Source organism: Zonotrichia leucophrys, chromosome 2 (assembly GCF_028769735.1).
Source record: "Zonotrichia leucophrys gambelii isolate GWCS_2022_RI chromosome 2, RI_Zleu_2.0, whole genome shotgun sequence".
NCBI classification, from domain to species: domain Eukaryota; kingdom Metazoa; phylum Chordata; class Aves; order Passeriformes; family Passerellidae; genus Zonotrichia; species Zonotrichia leucophrys.
The window spans coordinates 147737322-147764557 of record NC_088171.1 but is presented as its reverse complement, the minus strand read 5'-3'; the positions used below and the strand labels follow the sequence as shown (position 1 = coordinate 147764557).

At 38.5% G+C, this 27236-nt stretch overlaps 1 protein-coding gene across 4 annotated transcripts in view; it reads left to right on the top strand.

The window, feature by feature from the left end:
- FAM135B (family with sequence similarity 135 member B) overlaps nt 1–27236 on the top strand; it is a 205570-nt gene that overhangs the window by 91308 nt on the left and 87026 nt on the right. For all 4 annotated transcript variants that reach the window (XM_064706723.1, XM_064706720.1, XM_064706724.1 and 1 more), the window contains exon 3: nt 463–542. In XM_064706723.1, coding sequence (XP_064562793.1) covers nt 463–542 — 80 coding nt within the window. The remainder of the gene's footprint in view (nt 1–462; nt 543–27236) is intronic.

Genomic DNA, 27236 nt, shown 5'->3' with positions numbered 1-27236 from the left:
GCAGAGTGATAACTATTAAGCATCATATATGCAATAATGTTCCTAGATGTGAGAATAGCACTTTGGTTATCTTTCCACCAAAGTTTTTTTGTTGTTTGTTTGGTTGGCTTTTTTGGTTTTGTTTTGTATTATTTTTTGTCACTCCTTGTCTGATATTGGGGTGTTTTATCATAGAAGTTTCTCTAAGTCTCCTTTTCCTACAGGAGGTGAAGTGCTTTTCACAATCTTTCTTTATTATTCACACATCAGGCCACTGTGTCCACTGTGCCTGGTGTAAAATAGAAAGGGCCAGATTAAAGCCACTTTAATTAAAGCTAAAAAGCAGAAGAAAAGATCCTGAAAATGCCTGTTCTCTTGAGCCCTTTTGGGTGCCAATGCCCAGGGTGTGCTCTCACAGAATTTCAGGTTGGACGAAGAGGTCACTTCTCTAGCAGTGTGTAATTTTTCATCCTTTCTCTGCAGGTATTACCAGATAAGAGCTGGACTGAAGATCCCATCCAGGATCCCCCACAGGCTGTTTGCTACCATTTCAGGACAGACAGGTAAGCAGGTCCCAGAGGAATGTGACATGACTGCAGGTGGGGTAGGATGGAGAAAGAAACTGTGTGAGGAACAGCTGAGCCTGGATTGAGACCAAAATCTGGTTTTCCCTAATGATCAGTATTGTTCATCTCTGTTTGGGTAAGGGTTTGTGTCTGGTATTGGGCTTGTGTCTGTCAGAAAAGCAGAGGAAATTCTCACAATCTGATCTGAAAGCATGTCTCTTCTATATGGTTCCTTGCTGACAATTTTCCAGTTTAATATTAAGGTTCTATTTTTTTTTAATAAATAAAAAGAAGTATTGATCCATTTGGAAGTCTGGTTCAATTAAAATGCAAAATTATTAGACAGGTTTTATAAAACATAAATAATTATACCAAAATCGGAGAAAATCACCTAAAAAAAAAAAAAAAAGAAATCCCAAACTCAAAAGCTGAATAATGACATTTTCTTAGAAAATCAATGAATCAATGAATATATAAATGATTTAGTCTGGGTTTGGAAAAGCATCTTGTGAAAAATCCTCAAGGAAAAAAGTATTATTTTCAACATATTCCACTGTAATTTGCCCTTAGCATATCCAGAATCCTCTGGATTTCCTTAGATTTCTGGAAATGTCCTCAAATTACAGCAGTTTCTGGCATAAGTAGTCTTAAACTAATGAAATAACCTCTGATGAAGACAGCTAGAACTTCACTTTCTTGGGGCAAAAAACCACTCAATAACAATCAATAAAAAAGCCAAACTACTCCTGTTCAGAATAAACTATGATTTATATTTACTTTTTTAAAAAAATAATATTTTCTTCTTCCTCATACATCTTCAGCATGGAGAAAATAGTGAAGATTCTTTCACTTCTTCTGGAAACAACTCACGTAGACACATGGGCAGGGGAGAGGCAAGGCTGGCAGTGCAGTTACAGGATTAGCACTTGACTTTCATGGTGCTAATGCAATCCAGACTGGGCTCTAATAGCTTTATAGGGCTAACATCAAGACAAGGGATATTTAAGCTATTAAGGCCTTAAACATTTCTCCTTGGCTATCTTTGCAAGTACTTCCTAATTGATTTCATAGATCTGCAAGAGAGCATTATTTAATGGGACTGAACTTAAAGGTACACAGGCCATAATGTGGGGTTTTTTCATGCCACTGATCTCTCTCAGTATGTGGATACCTGGAATAAGGCTAATTAAATTGCTGTGCATGTTTCAATAAGACACTCCTATTAAAATAGCATTACAGCAAAACATGGGGGATACAAAATAGTGAATAAACTCCTACCACACCAGCAAGAATGACTATAAATTAACTGGAATTCATGAGTTCAGTTTAAAGGAAGTATTTTTAATCTTTCCCTTATCGGGTTCGTAGGATCTGTGAAAACTGAGGATATATTTTGGAAATGATTATGTAAATTCATAAAGTAAAATCTGTGAATTTATGCAGTAATAAAATATATAAAATATGTAAGCATACAAAATAAATAGGAGGCAGTATTTATCTTCCGATGCACATGGCTTTTTATTTTTATTAAATGTACAGGATTTACGATAAAACCTTGGAAACTGACAGCATTAGCAATGTTTGCCTCCCACTAGATGTTTTCAGCAGCAGAGGCAAAAACTCCCAAAGTCTACAGTAATTCAGCAGAAGGAAAGCTGCAGTCTGTGCTAGGCAGTCCCTTGGTGGTGACCAACCAAATGTGAGCAGAAAGAATTCCAGAATTCCATCCATGGCACAGGACTGACGGTTGTGCAGGAAACCTTGGTGACCCACCATGTGATCCACAGTTTATCATATCCTATGTAAAATTTAGGAAGAGACTGGGCTGTGTGGCTCAGTCAAACACAGGAGAGCAGTGCTGGTGCCCCTGTGCTGTGGTCACTCACATCCCCATACTGACCTTTAGCTTGTGTTGAGTCAGGTTGCATGAGCAGGAACATGCTTTGAACATAAATATATTTGTAAAAACATACATTTCATTCATACTCCTAAGCATTTTTAGCAAGGTTGTTTCCCTAAAGACAAGACAAGACTGACAGGTGGGTGGGGATTTGCACAGAATCATGCAATCATAAAATCTGGAAAAGACCTCCAAGATCATGCCCAACCTTTGGGCTGAGCACTGCTTTGCCCACTAAACCATACAGTGGAGTGTCACTTCTTGTTTTCTGAACACTTCCAGGGATGGTGACTCCACCACTTCCCCAGGGAGCTTGTTCCAATGCTTACCCACTCTTTCAGGGAAGGATTTTTTTCCCTTATATTCAACCTGAAACTCCCCTGGCTCAACTTGAGGTAATTTCCTTTTGTCCTATCGCCAGTTGTCTGGGAGAAGAGACTGACCCCAACCTCCTTTCAGGTTGTTGTAGAGAATGATAAGGTCTCCCCTGAGTCTTCTTTCCTCCAGACCAAACCTCTCCAGCTCCCTCATCTGCTCCTTATGTTCCAGATTATGCTCCTTATTTTTGAGCAATGAAAAGGAGAGAGGGAACAAGGCTTGTTGTGCACAAGTTGCTGTCATGCAGATTTTATACCCCCACGAAATTCAGCTTCCTGCCTTTTAATAGATACCATGACTGAAGACTGCTTTGGGCTTGTGAAGAAATTGTGCTCTCTGCTCATTCATGTACAACTCATAACAGCACAAACTCCATTGCCATCAGCATCCCTCCTACAGGGCTGACTTAATGCAGATATAGGCTGAATTTAAACCCTAGAAATGCTTTTCTGAATGGATTTGTGGGGCTTTGGCCCCTGGTGCTCTTCAGCAGCATGGCTTGTTAATGTCACCATGGGATGGGGTCTGCCTGCAGCAGGCAGAGGGCTGAGGCTGTGGGACCCAAGCATGAACAGCCAGAGGGGCAGGGAAGATGCTCCTCTCAGTTATAATTTGTATAATTAGCTCCTTGGCTGAGTTCTCTTATGACCCACTAAGTGTCTACCATAACATTTTAATCTATTGTATAAATTTTGGGGCAAGGATTCATGGAAGTAGTGAACATACATTCATTGATTTCCAGGCTGCAGGCACAAGCTGAAAAACTGCAGGAGCTTATCTTAAAAACATGCATTTAAACCATCTTTGTTTGCTCATTTCTCAGAGCACTGGGAGAAAGAGTAATGCTCAGAAACAGTTAGGGTTAGCTGTTTTATCTTGATGTTCTGCCCTGTGTAAAAGAGGGGAAAATGGAGTACAGTACAGAGGAGGAGAAGTTAAAGAACATGGTACGCATGGGATAAATCTTGGCAGCATTAATGCCAACAGAGACTCAGAGGGTGAATTACAGCATTGAAAATGCCTGATAAACCCAATCTCAGAAAGAATATAAATCTCCATCTCTTCTGCAGTGTTTTGCAGTAGTCTACCCACCACTTGAGTGCATTATAATTTTGAAACAGAATTATTCTTTAAAAGTAAAAGCTGCAATCAGCTTTTTTGGAAAGTTTTCAACCCACTGTGCCTTATTCCCATGTCCTGCAACCAGCAATACTCATTTGCTTCCAGCTTGCCTACTTATTTACCTTACAGGCCAGAGAAATTGTTTTGCTGGGTGAACAGTAAGAAAAAAAAATCTTTTACATGGCATATAACTAAAGAAATTACTCAGTACTTTGATTTGTGTTCTATCTCCTTTTTTCTCCAGCCAGAAGTACCACATTGACAATTCTCAATACTCCAAATAGACAAATATTTTTGAAAACTTGACCTGAAAATATAATTACAAGTAATACAAAGCATTTAAGAAAAATTATCACTGGCTATGCTAATCTTTGTTGGACTGTAGAAGTCTTTCATCTAATTTTAGTCAATTAAATTGGGTTATTGTTTGAAAGTGCAGAAAGCCAAGGACAGCCAAGGAATTAGATTCTTCCTTCATTTTTTCTCATAAAAGACAGGGAGATAAGGTGCAATGTTTTTTCCAGACAAGTCAAGAAAAAGCAGCTGTGACTGCCATTACACATTGACTCTTTTTATTGGTGATGTAGAATTGTGTACTCACAATTTTATGATTTTTCATAAAATGGAATGCCTGACTTTAGGTGACAAGAGGAAGCACAATTTCAATTGTGACATGCAAAGAAAAAAGAAAAAACAAAAAACAAAAAACAAGCCCAAAAAACCCCAAAAATCCAGGAGCATCAGAAAATCATGGAATCATAGAATCATTTAGGTTAGAAAAGATCTCTTGCATCCCACCATTACCCTAACACATTAAACTCCACCACCAACCCATGTCTCTGAAACAAAGAATATTGCTGTAGCCTCTGTCTGAACTATACAAGTTCATAATAATCCACACTGAATTCCTTTTCCTATAAGTTAAATTACTTACTTAAGTCTCTGGCTACCTTTCACCTAAGACATCATTTGAAAGGTTATTTGCATTTCTGATATGCTCCATAATTAACTGTTTGTGCCTGTTTTTAATAAACAAGCAGTGATCTTAATTTCTTCATTAATGTTTGGCTCTCTCAGAGCAATTCCCAGTGAAGGAATTCTGCTTTGATTATTAAAGAGAAACCTTTTATTGTAAATGGCTTCTTAATGCAGTCAAAACAAACAGTTGCAGTTAGTTGCTCATTAGAGCAAGGAGAAACAGCACCATGACTTGTGGAACAGTATGAAATTGCAGTCATTATTTTCAATAACTTCTTGAAAGGTAATTTCTTCCTCCATTAAGTGAAGGTAAGGTTACTGTTTTTGAAGTATGAAGAGAAGGGGTAGAAATTTATGCTTTAGCAAACAAAGGAGTTTATTTTCAAGGCTTATTAAAAGTAATCTGAAAAGAAATAGGGATTTTCTATATAAAATAAAGCATACCTGATAAATACAAATTATATCCAGAGAGCACTTCACTGTGAGAAAAGGTGTTTTGAGGATGAGTTGTCTTAGGAAACTTCAGCTGTGAGGCCATAAGAGATGAGCCCATCCCTGGAAGCATTCAAGACAGATTGGATGGGGCTCATGGTCTAATGGAAGCTGTCCTTGACTGTGCCATGGGAGTTGGATTGAGATGATCTTTAAGGTCCCTTCCAACCCAAATCATTCTGTAATTCTATGATCAGACATTTTAAGACTTGCTAACTCACAATCTAAACAGAACTAATTCTATGACATTCCAAGAGAAAAGGAGAAAGAAACAGAGAAAAAATAATTAAAAGGATCAAAGAGAAGATGTTTCTGACTGACCTGATACTTCTGTCTGCATGTCTCAGTCATCCTTCAGTCAAGGCCTTTCATAAATGCCTCAAAGGATAGAAGCTGAAACGTATTTTGGCTACAAGAATTTCCATTGTAGACCTTCAGCTAAGCTGGAAACCCTCAAATCCCCCCTCCAGAAGCTGGGTCAGATCACTCAGATGGAAATGGAGTAGGTCCCACAGTGCTGGAGATGCTGAACAACATCCCAAAATTGAGACCTGATCAGTGGCCAAAACCAGGAGGGATCTGGAAGCACCAACATAGGCCAGAAATCTCTTCCCCTGGCTAGTGAATCTGAAACACAAAACTTCAGCCCCAGTGAAGGCTTGGCTGGGAGAGAATCCAGCTGTTCACATGTAGAGAGCCAACACAGCATTTCTGGTGCTTGGGGACAAGGGTGAACTTCACCTTCGGGGTAAAATTGGCCATGCAGCATTTTCAGTCCCACCACTCCAGTGTGAGCTGGCCCTCAGAGAGCCCTCTTCTCTTCCAGGTTCACCTACATGTCTTTAATTTCCCCACACAGGGATTCACCCTGCCTTCACTCTGATGTAAATTTCAGTCTTGGGACTCCTTTAAAATCCAGCACTGCTCTAAACATTGGTGGGTCAAGCCAGTTCAGGAGGCAAATTGCACCCAGACATCAGTTGTGTTGTTTTCTGCATTGATGAAAAGCTATGTGCTATTTAATGCCCCATACTTTACTCAGAGTTTTTTTGCCACCTGAATTAATATTTGGAATAAATATATGGAGTGGCAGCTACAGAGTTATATAAACACAGCGAATGAGTATTTGCTCACACAAGTTTCTTAAGAACAGAATTCTTTTCAGATATGAATTCTCTAACTAAACGAGGCTCTTAAGGAACTAGCAATGAGTTTAGAAACAGAAATAAACACAACAACAACAAAAAAAGAAAATGCTTTGTTTGTTTTAAGAAAGCATTAAGCATGCTTTTTTTTTTTTCTGCTGATCCCAAGCAGTTCAGTTATTCCATTATCTCAAATTTCAGCATCTCTGAGAAATGAACCTTGGTTTATAGAACAAATCAGTGATAAGAGACTGTATTTATGTTAGGATCCTTCCTACAAGGAAATTAATAGGACATCTTGCTTTTTATCATCACTGAATCTATGCATGGGCAGAGAGGTAGCTTTATATAATTCTTTCCATGAGGCTAATGCAAAATGTCAAAAGGCAAGGTTAAGATAAAGGATTCCTCTCAGAAATGTGCAGCTTTAATCAAAAGTCACACAGAGGGAGAAAACATCCTGAACTTTTTGATCAAGCAATTTTAAAATTATGGTGTCTCCTTTAGAAATATAGTATCTCCATTTATTCTAAATATAAATATGCTAAACATAATATTTCAAAATTAAAACAAGTCTCTTCAAACATTTAAATATGAAAATGATTACACATTTAATGAGTTCATGCCTGAAAATTGTTGTCTTTGCACTTTACAAGTAGGCTTATTTTAGCCCTGGAGGGTCTGCATGAGTGTTCCTCTGCCAAAGAATGTGCATTTTCAACCTTCAGCAACTGGGTTTTCAAACTTCCCTAAAGCTAGATTTGCAACTCAGTACATGAGGATAAATGTGTCATGTTCAACCCTGGTGTGTTGATTTCAGAGCCTAAATTTTCAGAAGTCATTACCAGTATTGGTTCAGTCTTTATTTACTTTTTTGTTCAGCCTGGAACGTGACAATTTCAATAGAAAGGTACTTGAAACTGGGATGTCAAAATGGCAAACTAAATTACAAATCACAGCTTAAAGTCTGCAATAAGGTCTGATATTTCCTGTTCACTGAGTACTAAAAAGATGAAAAACATGGACAGCTTGCAACAAATTATGAAAATCTTGACAATCAACTGTTACACAGCAAAATATACAATTCTTTTCTGTATCACAGGAGGAGAAAACCCCACAAAATGTACCCAGAATTCTATTCAGAATAGAATAACCCTGTTTTATTAACACAGCTCCTTGAGGTCTGTCATCAGAACCAAAACCAGGGTTTGTCCTAGTAGTTCATGGAGCTGTAAATTCCTGTGAGCTTCAAGTGCCTGGAATGTTGGTGCAGCAGATTTAGTGCTTAGATTGAAGAGCAGGTATATTGTCATTCTGGAGATATGACAGATAAAACTGAAAGTTTGTCCTGCATCACTTGAAGTCAGTGTGAACTTGGAGCAGTATCAAATGTAACTGGCAGCTCTGATAACCTCAGATTTCCTTGAGGAAGGATGAATCAGAGGGACTATGACACGCTGAACAGAGGCCTAGAAAACACTAGAAAATTCTGCAGAAGATGCTTCTGTGCTGGATTTATGTTAGCTAAGAAATAGGTAAATAGCACAACTGAGTGTTTTCACAGAACCATTTAGTTTGGAGAAGAGCCCTGAGATGACCCAAGTCCACCACTAAATCATGTCCCCCATTGCCACATACAGACATCTTTTAAATACCTCCAGGGATGCTGACTCAACCACTTCCCTGGACAGCCTCCTCCAGTGCTTGACATCCCTTTCTGTGAAGAAATTTCTCCTAATATCCAATCTGAACACCCCTGGCTCAACTTGAAGCCGTTCCCTTTGCGCTATCACTTGTTACCTGGGAGAAAAGAGGAACTCCCACCTCACTACTTCATACAATTGAGGTCCATGGATAAAGCCTGAACAGAGCCCTTGGTGGAGCCTTCCTACCCTCCATCAGACCAACACCTCTGCCCAGCTTGGTGTCATCTACTCTTTTCTGCTCTCATCTTTCTTTTTTTCTAAAAGCTGCTTTTTACTTATTTTAGTTAGTTAAACTCCTACAAGAAAGGGACAGGCATCTCTGTTGAAGGCTGTGAATCACCAATTAAGGGATGACCTTCTATGGATCTAAAATGCAGAGGAAAGTGAGGGATTATATGAAGGAGCATGCAGCATGTCTGGAGCCAGTTGTTAGAGGGGTTCTCCAGTAACAAAATCATTTAGCATGATTACATTCTCATTTATCTCCACCTCTTCATGTCTTACTTTCATATTTAGCAGGTAGTTCTGCAATAAAGAATTTGTTACACAACCAAGGTGATAAATATAAAATGTGAGCATCGTCTGAAATGAAAGACTTTGGGGTCTAGTAGTAATTAATTGTTACAGTTTCAGGATGGAGCAACTGTATTTTTGTATGGGGACTGCAAGTATTTTTAAGATTTTATATAGAAAAAAAATTATAGATGGTGGATTATGTCCCAGTGTTCTGCTGGGGAAATCATCACAGATTACAGACATTGCAGGGAGTGATGGTTCCTTGAAAATACAGGTGGTCAGGATTTCCTAGTGACTATGTGATGCAGAACATCTTAAAAAAATAGGATTTAAGTATCCTGAGATCTATAGATGATAGTTAGATGTCAGTTTAAATAACAGTTCAATATTCTTTCATTAAAAAATATCTATATATACTCTTATCAGCTAGAGGCAATAATGGTTCTTCCCTGGGGAGGGTGTATTGCATGATTTATAAATTAGCTTTCTAGCAAACCTTATTTCACCAAGCTTTCTATAGCAGCAGGAAACAGTTGTCCTGTAATGATGTGTTTGGCTATATTTGAAGGACAGGCAATAAATCATCTGTAACCTGAGTTATGGCTGCAAGATGGAAGAAGCCTTGGAAATCTGTGGCTAAGGGTAAAAATAATCTTATCTAAGTGCTGAAATCTGTGCTGTGGGTGTCTCTACCTAAGCTAATCAGCCAGTCTCCCTTTATAGCCAGAGGAGAGAAACAGGTAATTTGAGGGAGTAATTTAACATATCTATTTTAAGATGAGTTGAATCACACCTATTTCTGCCCATTTACTAGAAAAGGAGTTGCAGGAACTTTTGCAGAGAGAGACATTTTCATTGTGCTTGTAAAAGACTCGTCACAAAAAGGCTGTGATTGCAGCTTTGCCTTCATGTATCTATGCAAATCAGGCAAGTAATGATGAAAGGTGGGAAAGGTGACACAGTCAACATAGAAAGAAGATGGTGCTCTTATCTTTCTCAGCAAATAATCAAAGATGGCATCTTGATTCAGGATTTTAAATAATGTTCCTGAAGATTTTTTCAGGGTGAATAAAAGAGCAAGGAGAAGACTCCAAAATGAGAACAACTGTCTTATTCTTTTCTTAGAAATTGTTTCTGGAACTAATAGAAAAAAAAAATCAACTGCATTATGTAAAAAAAGAAGAATTTCTATTTTCCTTCTGTAGTGGCACTGTAATTTATTAATTGAAAATGAAGTTGTGGAAGTGGTGTAGTAGTTTGTTTTTATATCTTGCAAGACTAAAGTTATGAATATATTTTCACCATAAATTTCAAAAATGAACAAAACAATATCCTGGTAAATAGAAGCTGGGTTTGAAGTTTGACAAACCAGGAATTTAATTTGAGGTTCAGCAAAGCATTCTGTGCTATTAACAGATCTCTAGGACATTACTCTCTGGTCAGAAGCTCTGAAGCTTAACACTATGTATGAGATGAGACCATAAATTAGAAAATATACAAAATTTTCTGTGGCTTTCAGTGTATATGTGGGCCTTTTAGAAGGATTTGCTTAATTTACAATTCTAGCTAAGGATGTTTCTTGGTTTAATTTCCCATTGATATCATTGTCAGGAAGATCTCTGAAAAATTCCTTTAGTCTAGATGTTAAAACAGGGAACACACACAGCAGGAAAAACTTATCTGTAAAATGATGGCACTGCTTCAGAGATCCAAATATTTATATAATTTAATAACCTTCCAAACATGTAAGATAAGCAAAAGGAATCCAAATAGCTAGAGACATACACTCCCTAGCAGCTGCCTAAAAATATTCCATCTGAAGAAAAGCTATATCCCAGGTAAGGCAATGATGCCACAACAAGAGGGGAAAGTTATGCATGATTTATGCAGGAATTCTATTGACTCCAGAAAGAGACATTTTATTTAATTTTTATAGCTAATCTGAAATGCTCTAAATCTAAGCCATAGAGCTTTAGCCAGTGCTTTATGTGCAGGGCACAGTTCCAGTATGTGAATTGTGACATCTGTCTTTCTATCTTTGTAGAAGTATACTCCATATTAATTTTTAAAAGAGGCAGGGGCCTTGGAATTATTGGTTTTGGGTTAGTTTTCTCATTTGTTTCAGTTTTTGTTTTTTTTTTTTTTCCATTTCCACTTCAGAGAAAGTATTGTCCTGCTTTCTGTAAATATCTTTATAGTGGAAACAAGTGAAACACTCACTGCCATTCTAGCAGTTGTAATCAGAGACATATGATGTCCAGTTATGCAGTTTTAATTGGTATTAATTTTCTTTTTCTTTTTCTCATTGCTAAAAGAAACTAAAAAATTCAGATACTATCAGTTAGAGAGGGCTTTAGCCACATAAATTAAAAAAGATGTCCTAGGTCACAGTAATGAGGTTGGAACTAGGTAAACTTCAAAAGTGCCTTCCAACTCAAACCATCCTATGAGTCTATGATTTTACATATTAGTTGTCATGATCAGATTGAACAAAAATATGGCTTTGAATGCAGCAATTTCAATTTTCTGTTTACAATTGCCTTATATACTCATTAAGTGTGTGAAGAAATGTGCAAACAAATTGGTCCATTTAGGCATAACCACTTTGTCTGGATTGAGATTGCCCTTCAAATTGCTTACATTTAAATTTGATGTTTAAATTGCTGTTGGATGCACTGGTCAGCCCTGGCATTGGACCATTTTTCCCAGGGGGAAAACCCCAGTTTTGCTTTAGACTTCATTGCCTGGGATCCATTTTCACAGAGTGAATGGCAGTCTTGAGCCTCTTGCTGCCTCAAGACCTGATCTTGCTCTCCCTAACAAAATAATTGAGGGATTTTTTGGGAAGACAAAGATGGAACTACAACAATCTGGGCAAGAAGTTAGAGGGCTCAGTTGAGGAAGACATCAGGTTTGTGTAACATACTGAGGAATAGAACAATTCAGACTCTCTTCATCCTCTTTGCATTCCCTGTTGGTGGGACACCACAGAACCTGCACACAGTGCTGAAACTCAGCATTTCCTTTCCTACAGATTTCTCAGCCAGAAGTAATATCTGTATGCCTATAGATTCACTTAACTACCCTTTTTGCCTTGGATTTCATACAGAATTTTTATCCCTTTCATGAATTAACAGCAAGTTGTATCCTCAGCAGGGATTTACAATTTCCCTTGGTTTTGCACTTGCAGAAATTATGGGATGTACTTGAAGCACAATAACAAGTCAAATGGCTCAAAGAGGGACAAGGTTTGAGGGAACCAAACCAGATTTAGTGTTTTGATTTCTTCCTTTCTATATCTAAGATAATGTAAATTTGGCTCTGCTTTCTTATGCCATGAGCAAACAACTTTTTCCACCCTATAAGTAACCTAATATTTGTGAATATGACCTAATCTGTCGGAAGCAGGTACTTTCCCCAGTGACTCATGTGTAGTAAAATGCTAATTTATAACTTAAAACTTAATAACAATCCTGTTGGCTTAAATAGGTCCTGCTTATTTATTAGATAAGCTGTTGCTTAAATAGCTTATCCTGTTTGATAGACAGGGGAAGAATGTGAGGAAAACCCATGGTCTCACCTTGATTTTAAATTGTGTAGCTGGTAGCATAAAAATGATGCACTAGAAAACAAGAACTAAGGAAGTTCAAAATTACATACTTGGCCTTTATAGACAGGTGGTAAAAGCTCACGTTCTACTGCAGATGATGTGTAACTTATTCTTCCCCTTCCAAATATGTGTGGGAAGTCATAATGAGTAGTAAAATTTGCTACCACAACCCCCTCCACTGGTAAGATCATAAAACTCTCTGAAATTACATGGTGTCCATTTAAATGTTCCTCTGAGGGCTGCACGTAAAGTAGGGAGTTCAGTGGAGCACTCGGCTCACTACAGCTTTCTGTGTCACAGTAGAAAGTGATAAAATCAGTCTCCAGCAACTCTGAGCCATATTTTTTTTACTCTAGTATTGCAGGCTGTAACTTTGAGAGATCTATTTCACAAGAGCATTTTATAATGCTGTGGGTAATTTAGAAAGTATAGCATGACAAGAAAATGTGACAGTGTTCACAGGGGTTTTCAGGTGAGGAAAGAGATGAGAATGTTGACTCCATGTTCAGAAGGCTTGATTTATTATTTTATGATATATATTACATTAAAACTATACTAAAAAGAAGACAGGAAAAGTTCTCATCAGAAGGCTAGGCTAAGAATAGAAAAGAATGATAAAAAAGGTTTGTGGCTTGGACAGAGAGAGAGCCAGCTGTGCTGTGATTGGCCATTAATTAGAAACAACCACATGAGACCAATCACAGATCCACCTGTTGCATTCCACAGCAGCAGATAACCATTATTTACATTTTGTTCCTGATGCCTCTCAGCTTCTCAGGAAGAAAAACTCCCAAGAAAAGGATTTTCATAAAAAGATGTCTGCAACAAGAAAAATGTGTAACTTTGTGTTCTGATTTTTCAGCTTAAAGGAATGATATTGCACATTACCTAACAGGTACCTGTTGTTAGTATCAAAAGCTGATATTCAAACAAAAAGCAAGCAAAGTTCATTAGAAAAAAAATACAGGAGATAAACACATTATCCCTTAAGAACAGGAATAAGTTTTTCTCATCATGTTAGAAGAAACATCCATGAAATTGCTACTCATATTTAGGTCCCCAAAAATTATTTCAGCATTTCTTGCTATTACAAAAAAAACTCAATTTAAAGCATAGTGTAGGGAAGAACCCTGCATTACAGGCAGTCAATTTGGTTAAAGAACACACACAAGAAGGAGACTGTGGGTAGTACCCAGTGTGCATGTCCAGCATCTCACATCCAAAGCCATCTCTCAAGACAGTGAATACCAGGAGCAGAAATTCAGGAAAGAATTTATCAGAAACAAAATCCCTGGGTCTTTGTTGCACCAAGCTGTGTGGAATATGATAGCAGGAGGAGTTGAGGACCCAGGAGGATTTGCTAGTCCTTAATTCCTATGATTGCTCGGCTCTTCTGCTCTTATTTTGAGCAATCAGCTTCTCTCTGTTTTAGTTTCCCCATATGTCTAATGGGGTTAATTGAAGCTGTATCATAAGGGTATTGTGAAACTTAATTACTTAATATAAAGAGCTTTTACTTTTTTGGGATATGTTAAAGTGCAGGAGAGTAGATAATTATTCATGGTTTTGAAACTTTTAATGGTTAGTTTACATTTTAGGGAATAAACCCGCAGATTTAAAGAGAGAAATGTTTGACCTACTATTTCTACTACTCACTGTATAATGAGTAGCAGTGATAACAGTAATCTGGGAGTCTGTTAATGTAATTAAAACCACTGACTTTCTTCTAGGTGGGAGGTTTTTAAATGTGGCTGATGTCCTAAATGGAATTATGCTGCAACTTCATCATAGCTGCTGTACCACATCCAAAATTAGGAGAATAATTCTGCTTGTGAACATATTTTTCCCTGAACATGTACACATTAACATGTCAGAATTTACTAGTATGCATTTGGAAAATCTTCAGCAGTGAGCAAACCTCTACCTTTGACAGTCTGAAAGCAGCCAGAGGCTCTGGAGTTTTACCAGTACTGCAAGAAATAAGGGACTGTGCGGTGGAAGGTGCTGGCCCTCAGCACTCCAGTGTGGGTGACACAGTGAGGGAAGCGGGGGCCTAGGACTTGTTCTCTTATTATGTAAAGAAAAATATAAAACTACTTCTTTTAGCTGCCCACTACAAGTATTGCCATTCTCCTGCACTGCAACATGGGAGACTCCTCTGGGAGAGTATGGGGAGTGATGGACACCTCTGGGCCCAGGTGCAGAACATGAGTTCCATGCTGAGCACAGATGAGTGCAGAGCTCCCTTGGGAGAGGCTGCATTGCCTCACTTGCTCCAAGAAATCAAATCTTGGGTGCACAGTGTGGGAATATGAAACAGACACCAGCTGAGATGAGTGTGCAGTCAAGAGCTGTTCAGAGGAAAGGAATTTTAAAACTCAAACAGCAAAAATCACTTCCCTCACCAGCCTAGTTGCATCCCTTCTGCACAGTACCTGAGTAGCACAACACATGCAGCCAGATACTACTTTAGCAGAAATTTTTCTCTTTAATACCTTTTCCACCTTTGGGCTGCTCTCAGTCAGATGTAGATACCTTCCTTTTTACTGGGCAAAGCTCTTCAATTTCTGGGAAACTTGACCTTAATGCCAGTCCTGTATAAAGGAAGATGCATATTTGTCTTCAGAGGCAACAGGACAAACCAATTAAAATGTGGGAGGAAAATCTATTTAATTTCAAACAGCTCAGATACATTGATTTATGATATTTAGTATTTTTTTATTAACAGCTATTAGGTCTTGCCACTTCTGTCTAACACTTTCCACCTGCACATCTTGTCATGTTACTGTGAGTTAACTCAGCTTTGAGGCCAAGTTCTTGTGAGGTAAACAGGAACATTTGTCTGTACTGCCAAGTGTAAAAAAAATATTGAAGATCTTTAGCCCGACTCTATTCTGGTTTATTCTAATAAATAATATTAAGGTGACCTAATAAACACCTTCCCTGAGCTAACTTACCTCCTGAGAGGCTGCACTTGTGCTAAATGTCTCTTTGTCATGACATTGCATCCTGTATCTTGCTCTGAGAGAAGTTTGCTGGGTGTTATCCTAGGAGGACTGGCACCATTCACATTTGTGCAATTATTGATATCATGCCAAGTTTATTTCCTGTAATTTTCACTCCAGAAAAACTCACACAAAGCCCAGCAGAGTTGTTGGCCAACAATAATGTTGGTTTTGTCTGCAAGCCTTCTCAGAAGAAGAAAACTGTATAACCAGAGGTCAAGTTTTAGCCAGGAAAATGATGGAAACACCTGAGTGAGGTCTCCCTCCCTCTCTTCCTCTGAATAATGTAAGTTTTTCCAACAGTAACGATGCTTTGGTGAAGGTCTCAGCAAGTTCAGCCAAGTTGTGCTGAGAGTACTTCCAGTCATGGAGTCTAACATCATCCAGTAATTTCCTGGATTTGTCTATTTTTGTCAGCCCATCTGTTATCCCTCATCTCACACTTCACCTGGAAGCCATTTGTGCAGGTGAAAATCACTTGGCTTTAGGTTTGAGTTCTGCACATGTAGGCACATTTCTGCCATGCCCCTGATACATTTAAATCATTTCTTGCCTCTCTGTCTGCTGGTCTTGGCATTGGGTTCCCAGTCTCAGGAGGAGGGATGGGAGCTTCTCACATGGGCTTAGCAATAATTACAGACTTGGGCAGCCCTGGAGTCAGATGGAGTAGCCTAACATTGTTGCACAAGTTTTCCTCCTAAGTAACCTTGTAAGGACTTCATTCCACAGGTCTGAAGGATGAATTTTAGGTTACAGTGATTCTTGCTATTAGGTCTTAATTTCTTACCCCTATATTAAAAAAACACCAAAACCAACCAACCAAAAAACCAACAAAAAAAACCCCAAAATGCCAAAAAACAAACAACCCTCCCCCCCAAAAAAAAAAACCCCAAACCAAACAAACAAAAAAACCAAAAAAATATCAAGGGTTAATTCCCTCTGTCTTAGGCAGTAGAAAGTAGTGTAATGACTCCATTCAAACACAAATAAAGTATTACTAATAAAATAAAATTAGTAAATACTAATAAAGTATCATAATTATGGTACAAATAACCCAGTAAGGACAAGTATTATAATATTTGATAGAAATTGCACTCACCAGAGTTCAGAGGCTCAAGGCTTAGGTTGGAGGACACTACAAAGGATCTCTGAGAGGATCCAAGGAAAGGCTGTGTGGCTCTGTACCAGTTACACACAGGCACACAGGAATCAAACAGTGAGGTTTAGACTTCTAGAATGAATTTCTCTTTTGTGCATTAAAATCAGAAGGTTAGGAGGTTTTAAAATTTTTATTTTTCATTGTTGAATTGAGTTTTAGGTTTTAATGAGACGAAACTAAACTTCAGAATTTTTTATTTTGATTTCTAGTGATAGAAGTTACTACAATACTAAAGAAGAGAAGAGGAGAAAAAGGACTTTATACTCTTGCTTAATTATGAAATGTTATTTCTATTTCCTACTGTCCAGCAGGCTTCCTCTCCAATGTTAGGCACTTAGATGCAGATCTTCAATATCCCTCAAAGGCCTAATTTACATTGACTTTAATTGAATCCTCCTGAGGAAACAGGTCTAAGTCAAGCCCTGCCTCAGTTTCTTACTTGTAAAACAGACATGAGCAATAAGTACACAATTAGCATTGTGAGAGGAAAAGGAGGAAAATCCACACTGTGAGGATGTGGCAAAGCCATAAAAATGTTCATGTGATGCATTGCCTCTAAGCTGTGCAAAAAATTGGATGCTTTCATGTTATGTCAAAGAGATTTAATGTAGAATATTGATCACTGTTTACATTGACAGAGCCTGGTTTTGGCAGCTGTTAGCTGCAACAGGAAATTGAATGACTACACGCAATGAAAGAAACTCTTTGAATATCATCTGGAAGTGGTGTTTCATCCAACTATTGCTGTCCTTTTGGGATAAAGAGGAAAGCCCATTTAAAATTTTCCTTTTTCATTTTTTTCCTTTCTCTGGGTAAGCAGTTCTTTTCCCAGACTGAAGCGAAAGGTTTTCAATGTTTTTCTTCTTTTTAATTGTGAGCCAAGTGGAGCCAATGGAAGTTATCAGGAACTTCACCTTCATTTACATAATTGCTATGTGGAATGGGAAATTGGCTTATGCAAGGGAGCTGAGACTCATTAATGACAAGCATCTCTAGGAGAGGGAGGGCTCTCTGCATCCATGTTCAGCTGAAGGTTGTGGGGGTGTCTGAGGAGATACATCCCTGTTAGGCAGCCAATTAAAAAAACTCCAGTGAATTGAATGGAATTGAGTGTTTGCCTGTTTTGTGAGGTCAGCTGCGTGGTGATTGCAAACAAGATCTCAGTGCTTTGCACAGTAAAAGAAGATGCTGAATACACGTTTGGGAAAGTGTGGGAAGAGGTACTTTGTTTTCTTACAGGGTGATAACCATAGATTAAATAAGTGCTTTGTAGCCTGAGTTGTGATGTAGAATTTACTCATGGGTACAAAGGATAAAACCCTCTCCATGTTCTTCAAGGTTTTAGGTCTACCAGCATGGGGAAAAGGGGGAATGTAGAAACATGAGGCAGGCAGCCCATTTCTGCACAGGAGTTTGATTGCATTCACTTGCACTTGATTCAAATGGCTCCTCCAACACAAGGGACAGGGTAAAATACTGTGTTGGTAGTGATTTTGTACACATGAGAAATTATCAAATCCTGCTTTGCCAAAGTGTTCAGGAAGGAGCAATGCCTCTATGGGGACTAGTCATAACATATGTTATACTCCACTGAAAAGTTTATTCTCCTCTGACCCAAACCTCACATTTAAGGCACTGATTTTTACATCACCCCAATCCTTGCCAGTGTAATTAAGCCCAGGCCAAAGGGACCTCAGAAGCATTTTTGATTTAAAAGTTCATTAACTGGAGTTAAGTGAAAAGATAAAGGATTAGTAACAGCTGTGGCTGGATGGGTTGATCAAAGTGTCTCCTCTTTTCCGTCAGATCCTTGTTGTTGCAAGCTTTGAGACAATCTGAGAGCAAGGTAGCCCTTCACATACAACTGCTGCTGAAAGGGAACAGCATGAAGGGAAAAGCCATTCTCAGTTGGGAAGAGTTCAGCCTTAGCAAACATCTTAGATAATTGTAGAAGGAAAGAAACAGAACCATTCTAGTAGGCAGTTTTGGTTTTCAGCTCTGCAGGCTTGAGTGGGAAATCATCCCTTTTTGGGATATTTTGAGAGAGTTCCCAGAAGTGTCCCAGTGGCAAATGACTCAAGAGTGTTCTCAAGCAGGAAAGGCACAGCTGCACTGAAGAAAGAGCTGCCATTCCAGCACGAGTTCTCTTCAGAGGTGCTGACCCAGCTCTGCATTAAATCTTCTTGAAACTGGTGCACTTGCAGTTCTTGCCTGACAGAGTATTTTCTCAAAAAGACATCAAAGTCCCTATTAAAAGTATGAAAGAAAACCAGTTGAATTTGAGTAATTTCAGCCAGAGAAATGTAGAAATTTAGAAAACTGCAACAAGATAAAAAAAAACATTTACCAGGTGTTGATGTTAGTGTGCTTTAAATTATTCATCTGGTTGTAGAAATTAAGATTCACTCAGCTGTTCAGCTGAAATTCTGGCTGATTTAGACACAGTTTCTGCAGGATTCAATTTTGGAAAGAAACTCCTTGTCTTTATCCTATAGAGAATTTCAGCTGCAACTAAGAGAAACCAGAAAAAATATGGTTTTGAAAGAAAAAAATAAGCTTTTTTTTCCAATTTACTTAACTGGTGACTTTTCCAAATCTCCTGAGTTTCTAAAAACCATATCCTCCTCCAGAAAGGTGTGCTGGCTGGATAATGCTTCAGAGAACTGGGAGACTTTGCCCAGATTGGGTAGAGAACAGTATGGGGTGATTCTGTGTGTGTTAATGATCCAGCTTTAGGAACATGGAGCCAGGATTTTAATCCAGTCACTTGTAATTTACTCAGAACCCCAGACCAAGTATCTGGTCAAGCTGGAACAGGAGTGCCTACTGTCAAGTTCAGTGCTGAGGTCTCTGGAACAGGATTAGAATTTGGCCCATGGTTTTATGTTGTCCTCAACCCTGTATTTTTAAAAAAATACATTAAGGAGAAGCACAAAATTCTCTCAAAATATTGGCATAATCACCTTATCTGACTCTGCATGTCTCATATTTGAAGTTTATTTTGTTCAGGGGTTTCCCCATAGCTCCCACTGTCACCTTTTCAGCTCTGATCATTGCTACAGGGCTGGCTCACAAACAGGTAGAGTCAACAGGATGGAAAATCTTGAGAAATCTGTCTGCAAAAAGTGTATCTTTTTTTTTTTATTATTCTGCTTGAAATATTGCCCTCAAGCCTTTAAATTCTCTTTATTAATTTTGAATAAGTACAAGCTAACTCTTAGTCTTTTCCCAGTGATTCATATCCATGGACTCTTACACGATTTCCCACAGCTCTCACTTTCAAGGACAGCTGACCTTATATGGACATTGGCATGTAGAAAAGTGTCTTATTCAAAAGGCTCTGTAATTTTTTAATATCTGTAGAACAAGCTTAACCTAAATCACTATTCCCTGGGTAATGGAAGAAAACATCTTGGCTCTAGGCATCTGTAAAAGTATTGAAAGGAGAAGAGACTTTGTTTTTACTGGCTTTAAGTCTTCTTACCCTACTTTATATTTGTAGTTTCCTGATTAGTGCAATAATGGCAGGGAGTTCTTGCTGCCAGGAGGGCCAAAAGTATCCTGGGGTGCATCAGGAAAAGTGTGGCCAGCAGGTCAAGGGAGGTGATTCTGCCCCTCTGCTCGGCCCTGGTGAGGCCACATCTGGAATATTGTGCCCAGTTCTGCTCTAAAGTTCCAGAAAGACAAGGGGCTACTGGGGAGGGCCCAGCAGAGGCCACAAAGATGGTGAGGGGTTGGGAGCATCTTTCTCAGAGGAGAAACTGCAGGAGCTGGGCCTGTTTAGTGTGGAGAAGACTGAGCTCAATGCAAACAAATATCTCCAAGGTGGGTGCCAAGAGGATGGAGCCAGACTCTTTTCTGTAGTGCCCAGTGAGGATGAGGAGCAAAGGCCATAAACTAAAGCACAGGAAATTCCACCTCACCATGAGGAAGAACTTCATTAAGTGGAAGGAAGGTGGCAGAGCACGGGAACAGAGATGTCATGGAGTCTCTCTGGAGACATGTAAAACCCACCTGGATAATTTCCTGTGCAACCTGCCTGGGCAGAGGAGTGGATTAGATTATCTCCAGAGGTCCCTTCCAACCCTAACTATTCTGTCATCCTGGGATTCTGTGAATATTTTCTAGTTGGAATCTCCAGTATTTCTCTCAGACTTTCCTACCATCAAATTATCTTAATTTAACAGCAGAAATTATTTTTTTTTTCCCAAAGTTATGTCACTTGAATATGTAATATTCAAACTACCATTCTCTGGGAAAGAGTTTAAAAGTTAGGAAGGGAGCTAGCTGTAAGCCGCTGCAACATAGTCTCTTCTGTTATCTTCTGTGAACTTTGAATAAAGTTATAAAGCCTCCAGGAAATGGACTTCAGTTCAAACCTTGAAAATCATGTCCTGAATATTGTCAGCTCAAACTTGTCTCCATGGACTGCACTTGGAGTCGTTAGTTGCAAAATTATTGGGAATTTTGATGGATAAATTTACACAAAAAACGGTATGATTGTCACTAGGCAAAAATATCTAAGGAAATATTGGCACAATTTATTCCATGTGGGAGCCATAAAGGACTTGCATTCCAGGCTTAGCCATTTCTCAGCCAAGGTAGATACAGCAGCTGAAAGCAGTGTGGTAAATGTTGAAGAAAAATTCAGCTCTCCAAGTGCAAACTGGTTGAATGAGAGACAAAGCAAAGGAGAAGTTTGTGGGAAACTGAGACCCAGTGTTGCCTCCCGATTTGCCTCATGTCCCTCAAGAAGACAGCACAGGGATCCAGATCTCTTTGGAGATCCCAGTGCTTTGAGATCCGTTCCAACCCAAACCATTCTATGAGTTCCTTCCCAGGTTTGCTGTTGATTTTCAGGATTAACTTGAACAGCTGACCATAACTTTGTGCAAGGTCACTGTCTGTAGTGGTTGTAAAACCTTTTATTGCATAATTTTTTCACTTGGGGAGGTAAAGGCATTTACACTTTTAAGTGCAGGGGAGGTTATATGAGCTTTTTGGATCCAGAGGATTTGGTCCATTTCAATTTCAAAGCCTTAGATGGGTTTTGTTGTGAAAGGCAGGTGGGGTTATAGATGAAAGACATTTTATCTTATGGTGATTATTCCATTTAAGAGCTCACTGCAGAACTGTGATGTGTATGAAAAGTTTACCAAATAAAACCCAGATGGGTCAGAAAGAAATAAGTGATCTTTTTCCTGAGTGGCCCTTAGCTCAGTCTTACAAGAAAACAATCCAAAGAAAGAGAACAGTTAATGATACCTTTGGCACATCACAGGAAGGAAGAAAAGTAATGTAGTTTATTGAAACCAGAGAGAAACCCAAATGGCTCCTGCCTGACCTGCCTTGGCAAAGAAGGATCAGTCTCTTGCTGATTTATATATTTATATATACTATTTATGTATTTGTATCTGTGTGATACAGACGAAACCAGAAGATTTCAATTGAGATGAGGTGCATAACAAAAAAGTAAAAAAACCCCAAAAACCGAAAACCCAACAACCCAACCAAAAAAACCACAAAAAGCAAAAAAACAAACAAACAAAAAACCCACAAAAAAAAAAAAAACCAAAAAACAAGCAAAAAAACCCCACACCACCCCAAAAAACACAACCAAACCCCCTAAAACTAAAATTAAAAAACAAAACAAAAACCAAAAAATACAGCAGCAGATCTTGATGGAGTCTAATTGGGAAAGCAAATAAATAAGAAAAAAAAATCTATTGTATTTTTGTGCTGAGCTGTATAGACAGCAATTAAATCACTAATCAAGCAAGAGTTGGCTGACCTAGGAAAGGAGCATTCTCATTTCTCAGCTGGATGGGAAGTTTAAAAATATCTGCTTAAAGGAGTATTTAAAGGATACAAAACAAACATAAGAACATTTTGGGTTTCAATTAAGTTTATGGCTATGGAAGCAGTTCCTGTGGCAAAGAAGCAATATGCTTTACTTACTTCGAATCTACTTCATAATGATATTGACTTTATTTTTAACAGAAATTGTTTCCCACCAAAAAGAAACAAAATTTATTTTTGTGTGCATGTGGGTTAGTATTTAGGAGAATTTTTAATTTTCTCTGCCAGTCTCCATCATGCTCACTTCCTTTCTGGAGGCTGTTTTGTAATTTCTTTGCCTTGAGAAACCAGCACTGTAAATGAGAAATGTCTCCAGAGCAAGGATTGTATTGTAATTTATGGAAAGAACTTGGGTCAGGAGAGGAACATCTAATTTAGAGCACATTAAGTTGACCTGGGGACTTGTAGATCTCTTCCACCTTTTTATGGGCAAGCAAGGACTGGATGTATTCCTACTTTTTCTCCCATTATATATAAATATAAAATCTAGTGATCAGAATCAGAAGCCACCTGGGCAGTAGGATCAGGTCTTTCATGAATGAGCAAGGGATCTGTACAGGTCCAGTGGAATGTGGAGGAAAAACTGAATGTAGAGGGATCCCTTTGCAGATGTGGGTGTGACAAACCCACCCTGAACATCTCACTCTACATTGAAGGCTGTAGAATGAAAGACCCTCAACAGCAGCAGCAGCTACAGCTGAGATATCAGGGTTCTTGTATCTCTGTCTTGTATCAGGTTTCTTCTTATCTCTATTGACTCTCAAGATTAATCATAGAAAGGATGTGCAGTACCTCATTATTGGTATTGTACACAGAGAGAAAAAATCTGTAGGACCTTGAAGCCTTTTATGTAAGTCTGAAGCCTTTAGTGAATCCTCAGAATTTTTATATTAGAGTGGAATATTAGGAACTATATCTACATTGGAAAAAATAGATTTTTTAATAATATTTTTATTAGATTTTAATATTTTTAATATTTTTTTACATTGAATATGTAAAACATAAAATGTTTTACATATGCAATTCAAAGTAATTTACCCTCTGTATAAAGTGCAACTGGCCAAAGTGCTCAAGATAAAAGTTTGGTAAATGTACAATTTCCATCCATCACCTTCTTGAACACAGGAGACACTGAAATAACACATTAGGAAGCATTTAGTTCCCAATCTATACCATTGATGGAGGACTTCAAAGTGTTACAGATACATCAGGGAAATCTTTATTTTCCACTTTGACTTTAGGTCTGGGATTTTAACTCAGGATCTTTCTTTTAGAATCCATAGCTGCTGTGTTGATGAGAGGATGCCAGATATACTGTGAGACACTAAGGAAAAACTAGTGGATTAATGCAATATCTATGCTTGTCTGTAAAATACATATAGTCACACTTTTATATATGTATTTCAACTCTTACATTCCTAGACCCCTAAACATTTGGGGTTTCCCAGTTGCCAAAGCACTATGTGAACAGTGGTGAGAAAAGTGGAAGAGAATCTTCTTATTGGTAGCCAGAGGAAAAGAAAAGCTAAAATGAAATTCTGGAAGTGATTTCTTCTTTCTTTGTGCACCCCTCACTTGCATGGGGGGGTCTTGGTGGTTATGATGGGAAATAACTCTCTACCTGATGGGTGGAATGAATTAAAATCATATTATTTTAATTTCTCTTTAATTTTATTTTCTTTTGTTAGTCTTAATTTCTGCTAGAATAGTTCTAAACTTCCTGGAAGGTCAGTACAACAGTCTGAAATTGCCCGAGTCTTGTGATGCTGAAAGAGCTATTTAGTATTTGGGGTTTTCAAAAGGCACTTCAACTGTTCATTTGCCATATTTAGGACTGGATTATTTTTTATCCTTCAGTCTTTTTTTGTCTTTTCACATTACACAGCAAACCAGAATAATGTTGACACTGGAGACAGTTATAAAACATTTGCCTGAATGGTACAAATTGACATTTATACAAATGGACATTTATACAAATGCTCATTGGACATGAAACTGAAGTCTCGTCTTTTTTGAGCTCATTAGGAGATATATTGTTCTCTAAATAGGCTGGAATCTCTCTTTCAGAATTTAATTTTAGCATTGGATCTATCTTTGCTTCAGTTCTTCAGTGCTAAAACCAAGAGGATTTTGTGACAAAGTTGTTCCTCTCTTTCACTCACTACAGCAGCACAGGGACAGTGAAGGAAAACTCAAATCACCAAGAGCTCTGCTCCAGAATGTGTCAGTGGGTATTTATCAGACACAGTCATTTTCTGTCCCAAATTCACCCCACCTAATGTGCTTGGGAGCTGTACTTTAGCTCTTTCTACTTCCACAGCTTTTTATGAATTTCTCCCATGTGTTAACACAGACATGAGTGTGACAGCTTTTACTGCTGTGTACCTAAGTCCAGAAAACCAGAGACAGGCAACCCCCTCAGAACCTGGCTTGGAATTTTTATCAAGGAGAAATGAAAATCTCAGTTGAAATTTGCAACAGTTACCACTATTTGATTAGTATTGATGGAGACCTATAATTAGCTCTTATTTAAGAAGGCATATGGCTGCAACAGATGGTAAAGGAAAAAAAGAAAGTTAGATAAACAGAGATATTTGCACAAGGCTTTCTGATCTTCTTTGCTTACATTTTGCAGCACAGTGCTTGCTTAGGTTCTGGAAAGATGGCCTACTCTCCATATGAGGAATACTTAGATGTCTCAATTTTCTCTAAATATACCAAAATAGAGTGGCCTGCAAGTATCTAAGAATTGTGATAATAATAGAAGATTTGAGGTAGCAAGGAAACTTAGATTTTATTTTCATTTTTTTTAGTAGGGGTTCTGAGCAAGAACCAGTTCTGCTTGTGAGGTTAGTGGGAATTTCAGATGGTAAAGGCCAAGGAACAGGACAGAAAATGTGTGGATGGGTGAGGGAGATGGATCCAAGAGAGGGATCTGGGTTGTATTTATGGCAGTACCAACCAGGGTGCTGTGTGTTCTAGAGATCACTCAGATTACAGGTAGGTGGATTTCAGCTAGTCCAGACTGAGATTTTAAATGCTTTGGGGAGATCTCATTGCAGACCTCCAGTACTTAAAAAAAAGAGAGAGAGAGACTTTTTACACAAAAAGGAATAGGACAATGCCAACAGTTTTAATCTAAAAGAGGAGAGATTTAGATTAGATGTTAGGAAGAAATACATTCTTTCCTGTGACGTTGGTGAGGCCCTGGCACAGGTTGCCCAGAGAAGCTGTGGCTGCCCCATCCCTGGAGATGTTCAAGTCCAGGTTGGATGGGGTTGGAGCAGTCTGGTCTAGTGGAAGCTGCCCCTACCCATGGCAGAGGATTGGAGCTAGAGGATCTTTAAAATCTCTTCCAACCCAAACCATTGTGTGATTCTGTGATTATTTTATTGATGGGTTCTTTGCTTCTTTCATGCCAAGGTCGGGATTAAATCATGAGATGGTGTTTCTTGTTCAGACTCAGATGTTTATTAGTTCTTATCTGTGAGACTCACAGTCTCACAAGCTGTGAGTTCTGCAGTATTTTGCTCTAACAAAGTACCAAATGGCCACATAGCTCTCTCTACAGGGCCTTTTAAGGATAAACTGTCCAATTAAGAAATGACACCTAAATTATTTTTACTTTTAACCCAATAACCAATCACCCATGCCCTGCAATGTGGACTTTTCTGTCCTATTACAAAATACCATCCAAACCCACGAAGAAGAAGGTAAAGAAGGAGGACCAGCCACTGCCCTAAAACCTCCATTTTAGCTCAATACATATTACTATATTCTAAAACCTTAAACCCTCAATTTCCCACCATGTGATATTACAACTTTTATTCAAACTACACACAGTTTTATCATTCAATTTTGGAAGCCTTCTCCATGGCCTCAGGTCAAATGAGTTTTCTCTTGGGGGTCAGTGCTTGACAGCACAGAGAGTCTGGAATTCTCAGCATCCAGAGCTCCAACATTTAATGATGCTCTCTCTACCTGTTTATTGTCACCCTCCCTGTTCACCCCTGATTACCTGACTGTGCAAATGCATCCAAGAGCTCTGGGGTGAGGTCACATAGCCGGGCTCAGACTGCCTTCTGCTGGGATTTACTGACAGCTGGCTTTCCACGGAGGCAGATCCAGAGAGATCCCATGAACTGCTGACACCACATGGCTGTGTGGGCAGCACCATAAGGTTTGTGGGCAGGAAAGTTTCAAAACGTTCACAGCTCATTCTCAAGTGAGTGCCTTGCAGCGCCCTCCCCCTGTCTGTGCACGAGTGACCTGGGAGAATGAACCCATCTGCCTTTACAGATATCATCTGCCTCTCAGATTTTCCTGTGTGGAAACACAAGTATGATATGCTTCTTTTGGCCATGAATTAGGCTGAAATACAAATGTTTAAGTGTGCACTAATATTTATAAAGAAACATTTACAGTAAAGCTCTTTTTATAGCTGCAGTATCTTGATTTCCTTACATTATTGAAGAGCATCTCTTTCATGAAAGCAAAACTTAGCAGAATCCTGCTTTTCCATTTATCTGAATAGCAGCATAATAATACTGCTTTTCCCAGATAGCAAGAGACATTCAAGAAGTTGCCAGCATTTGAGTAATTATCTAATTTCCAATGCTATAGTCATAAAGACTTTAGAGAGGCTAGATCTGAAGTTAGATCTGTTTTCCATATGGATTTTTCCTGACTGTTTAAGCACTCCTTATTTATTTTAAAACTCTGACACAGTGCTCATGAAACTGCAGAGAGCTAATTCTAGAGAAAGCTGAATCTAAACCTGAAGTTGTCCTTCTCAAAGGCCTGGAGTTGTAATTTTATATT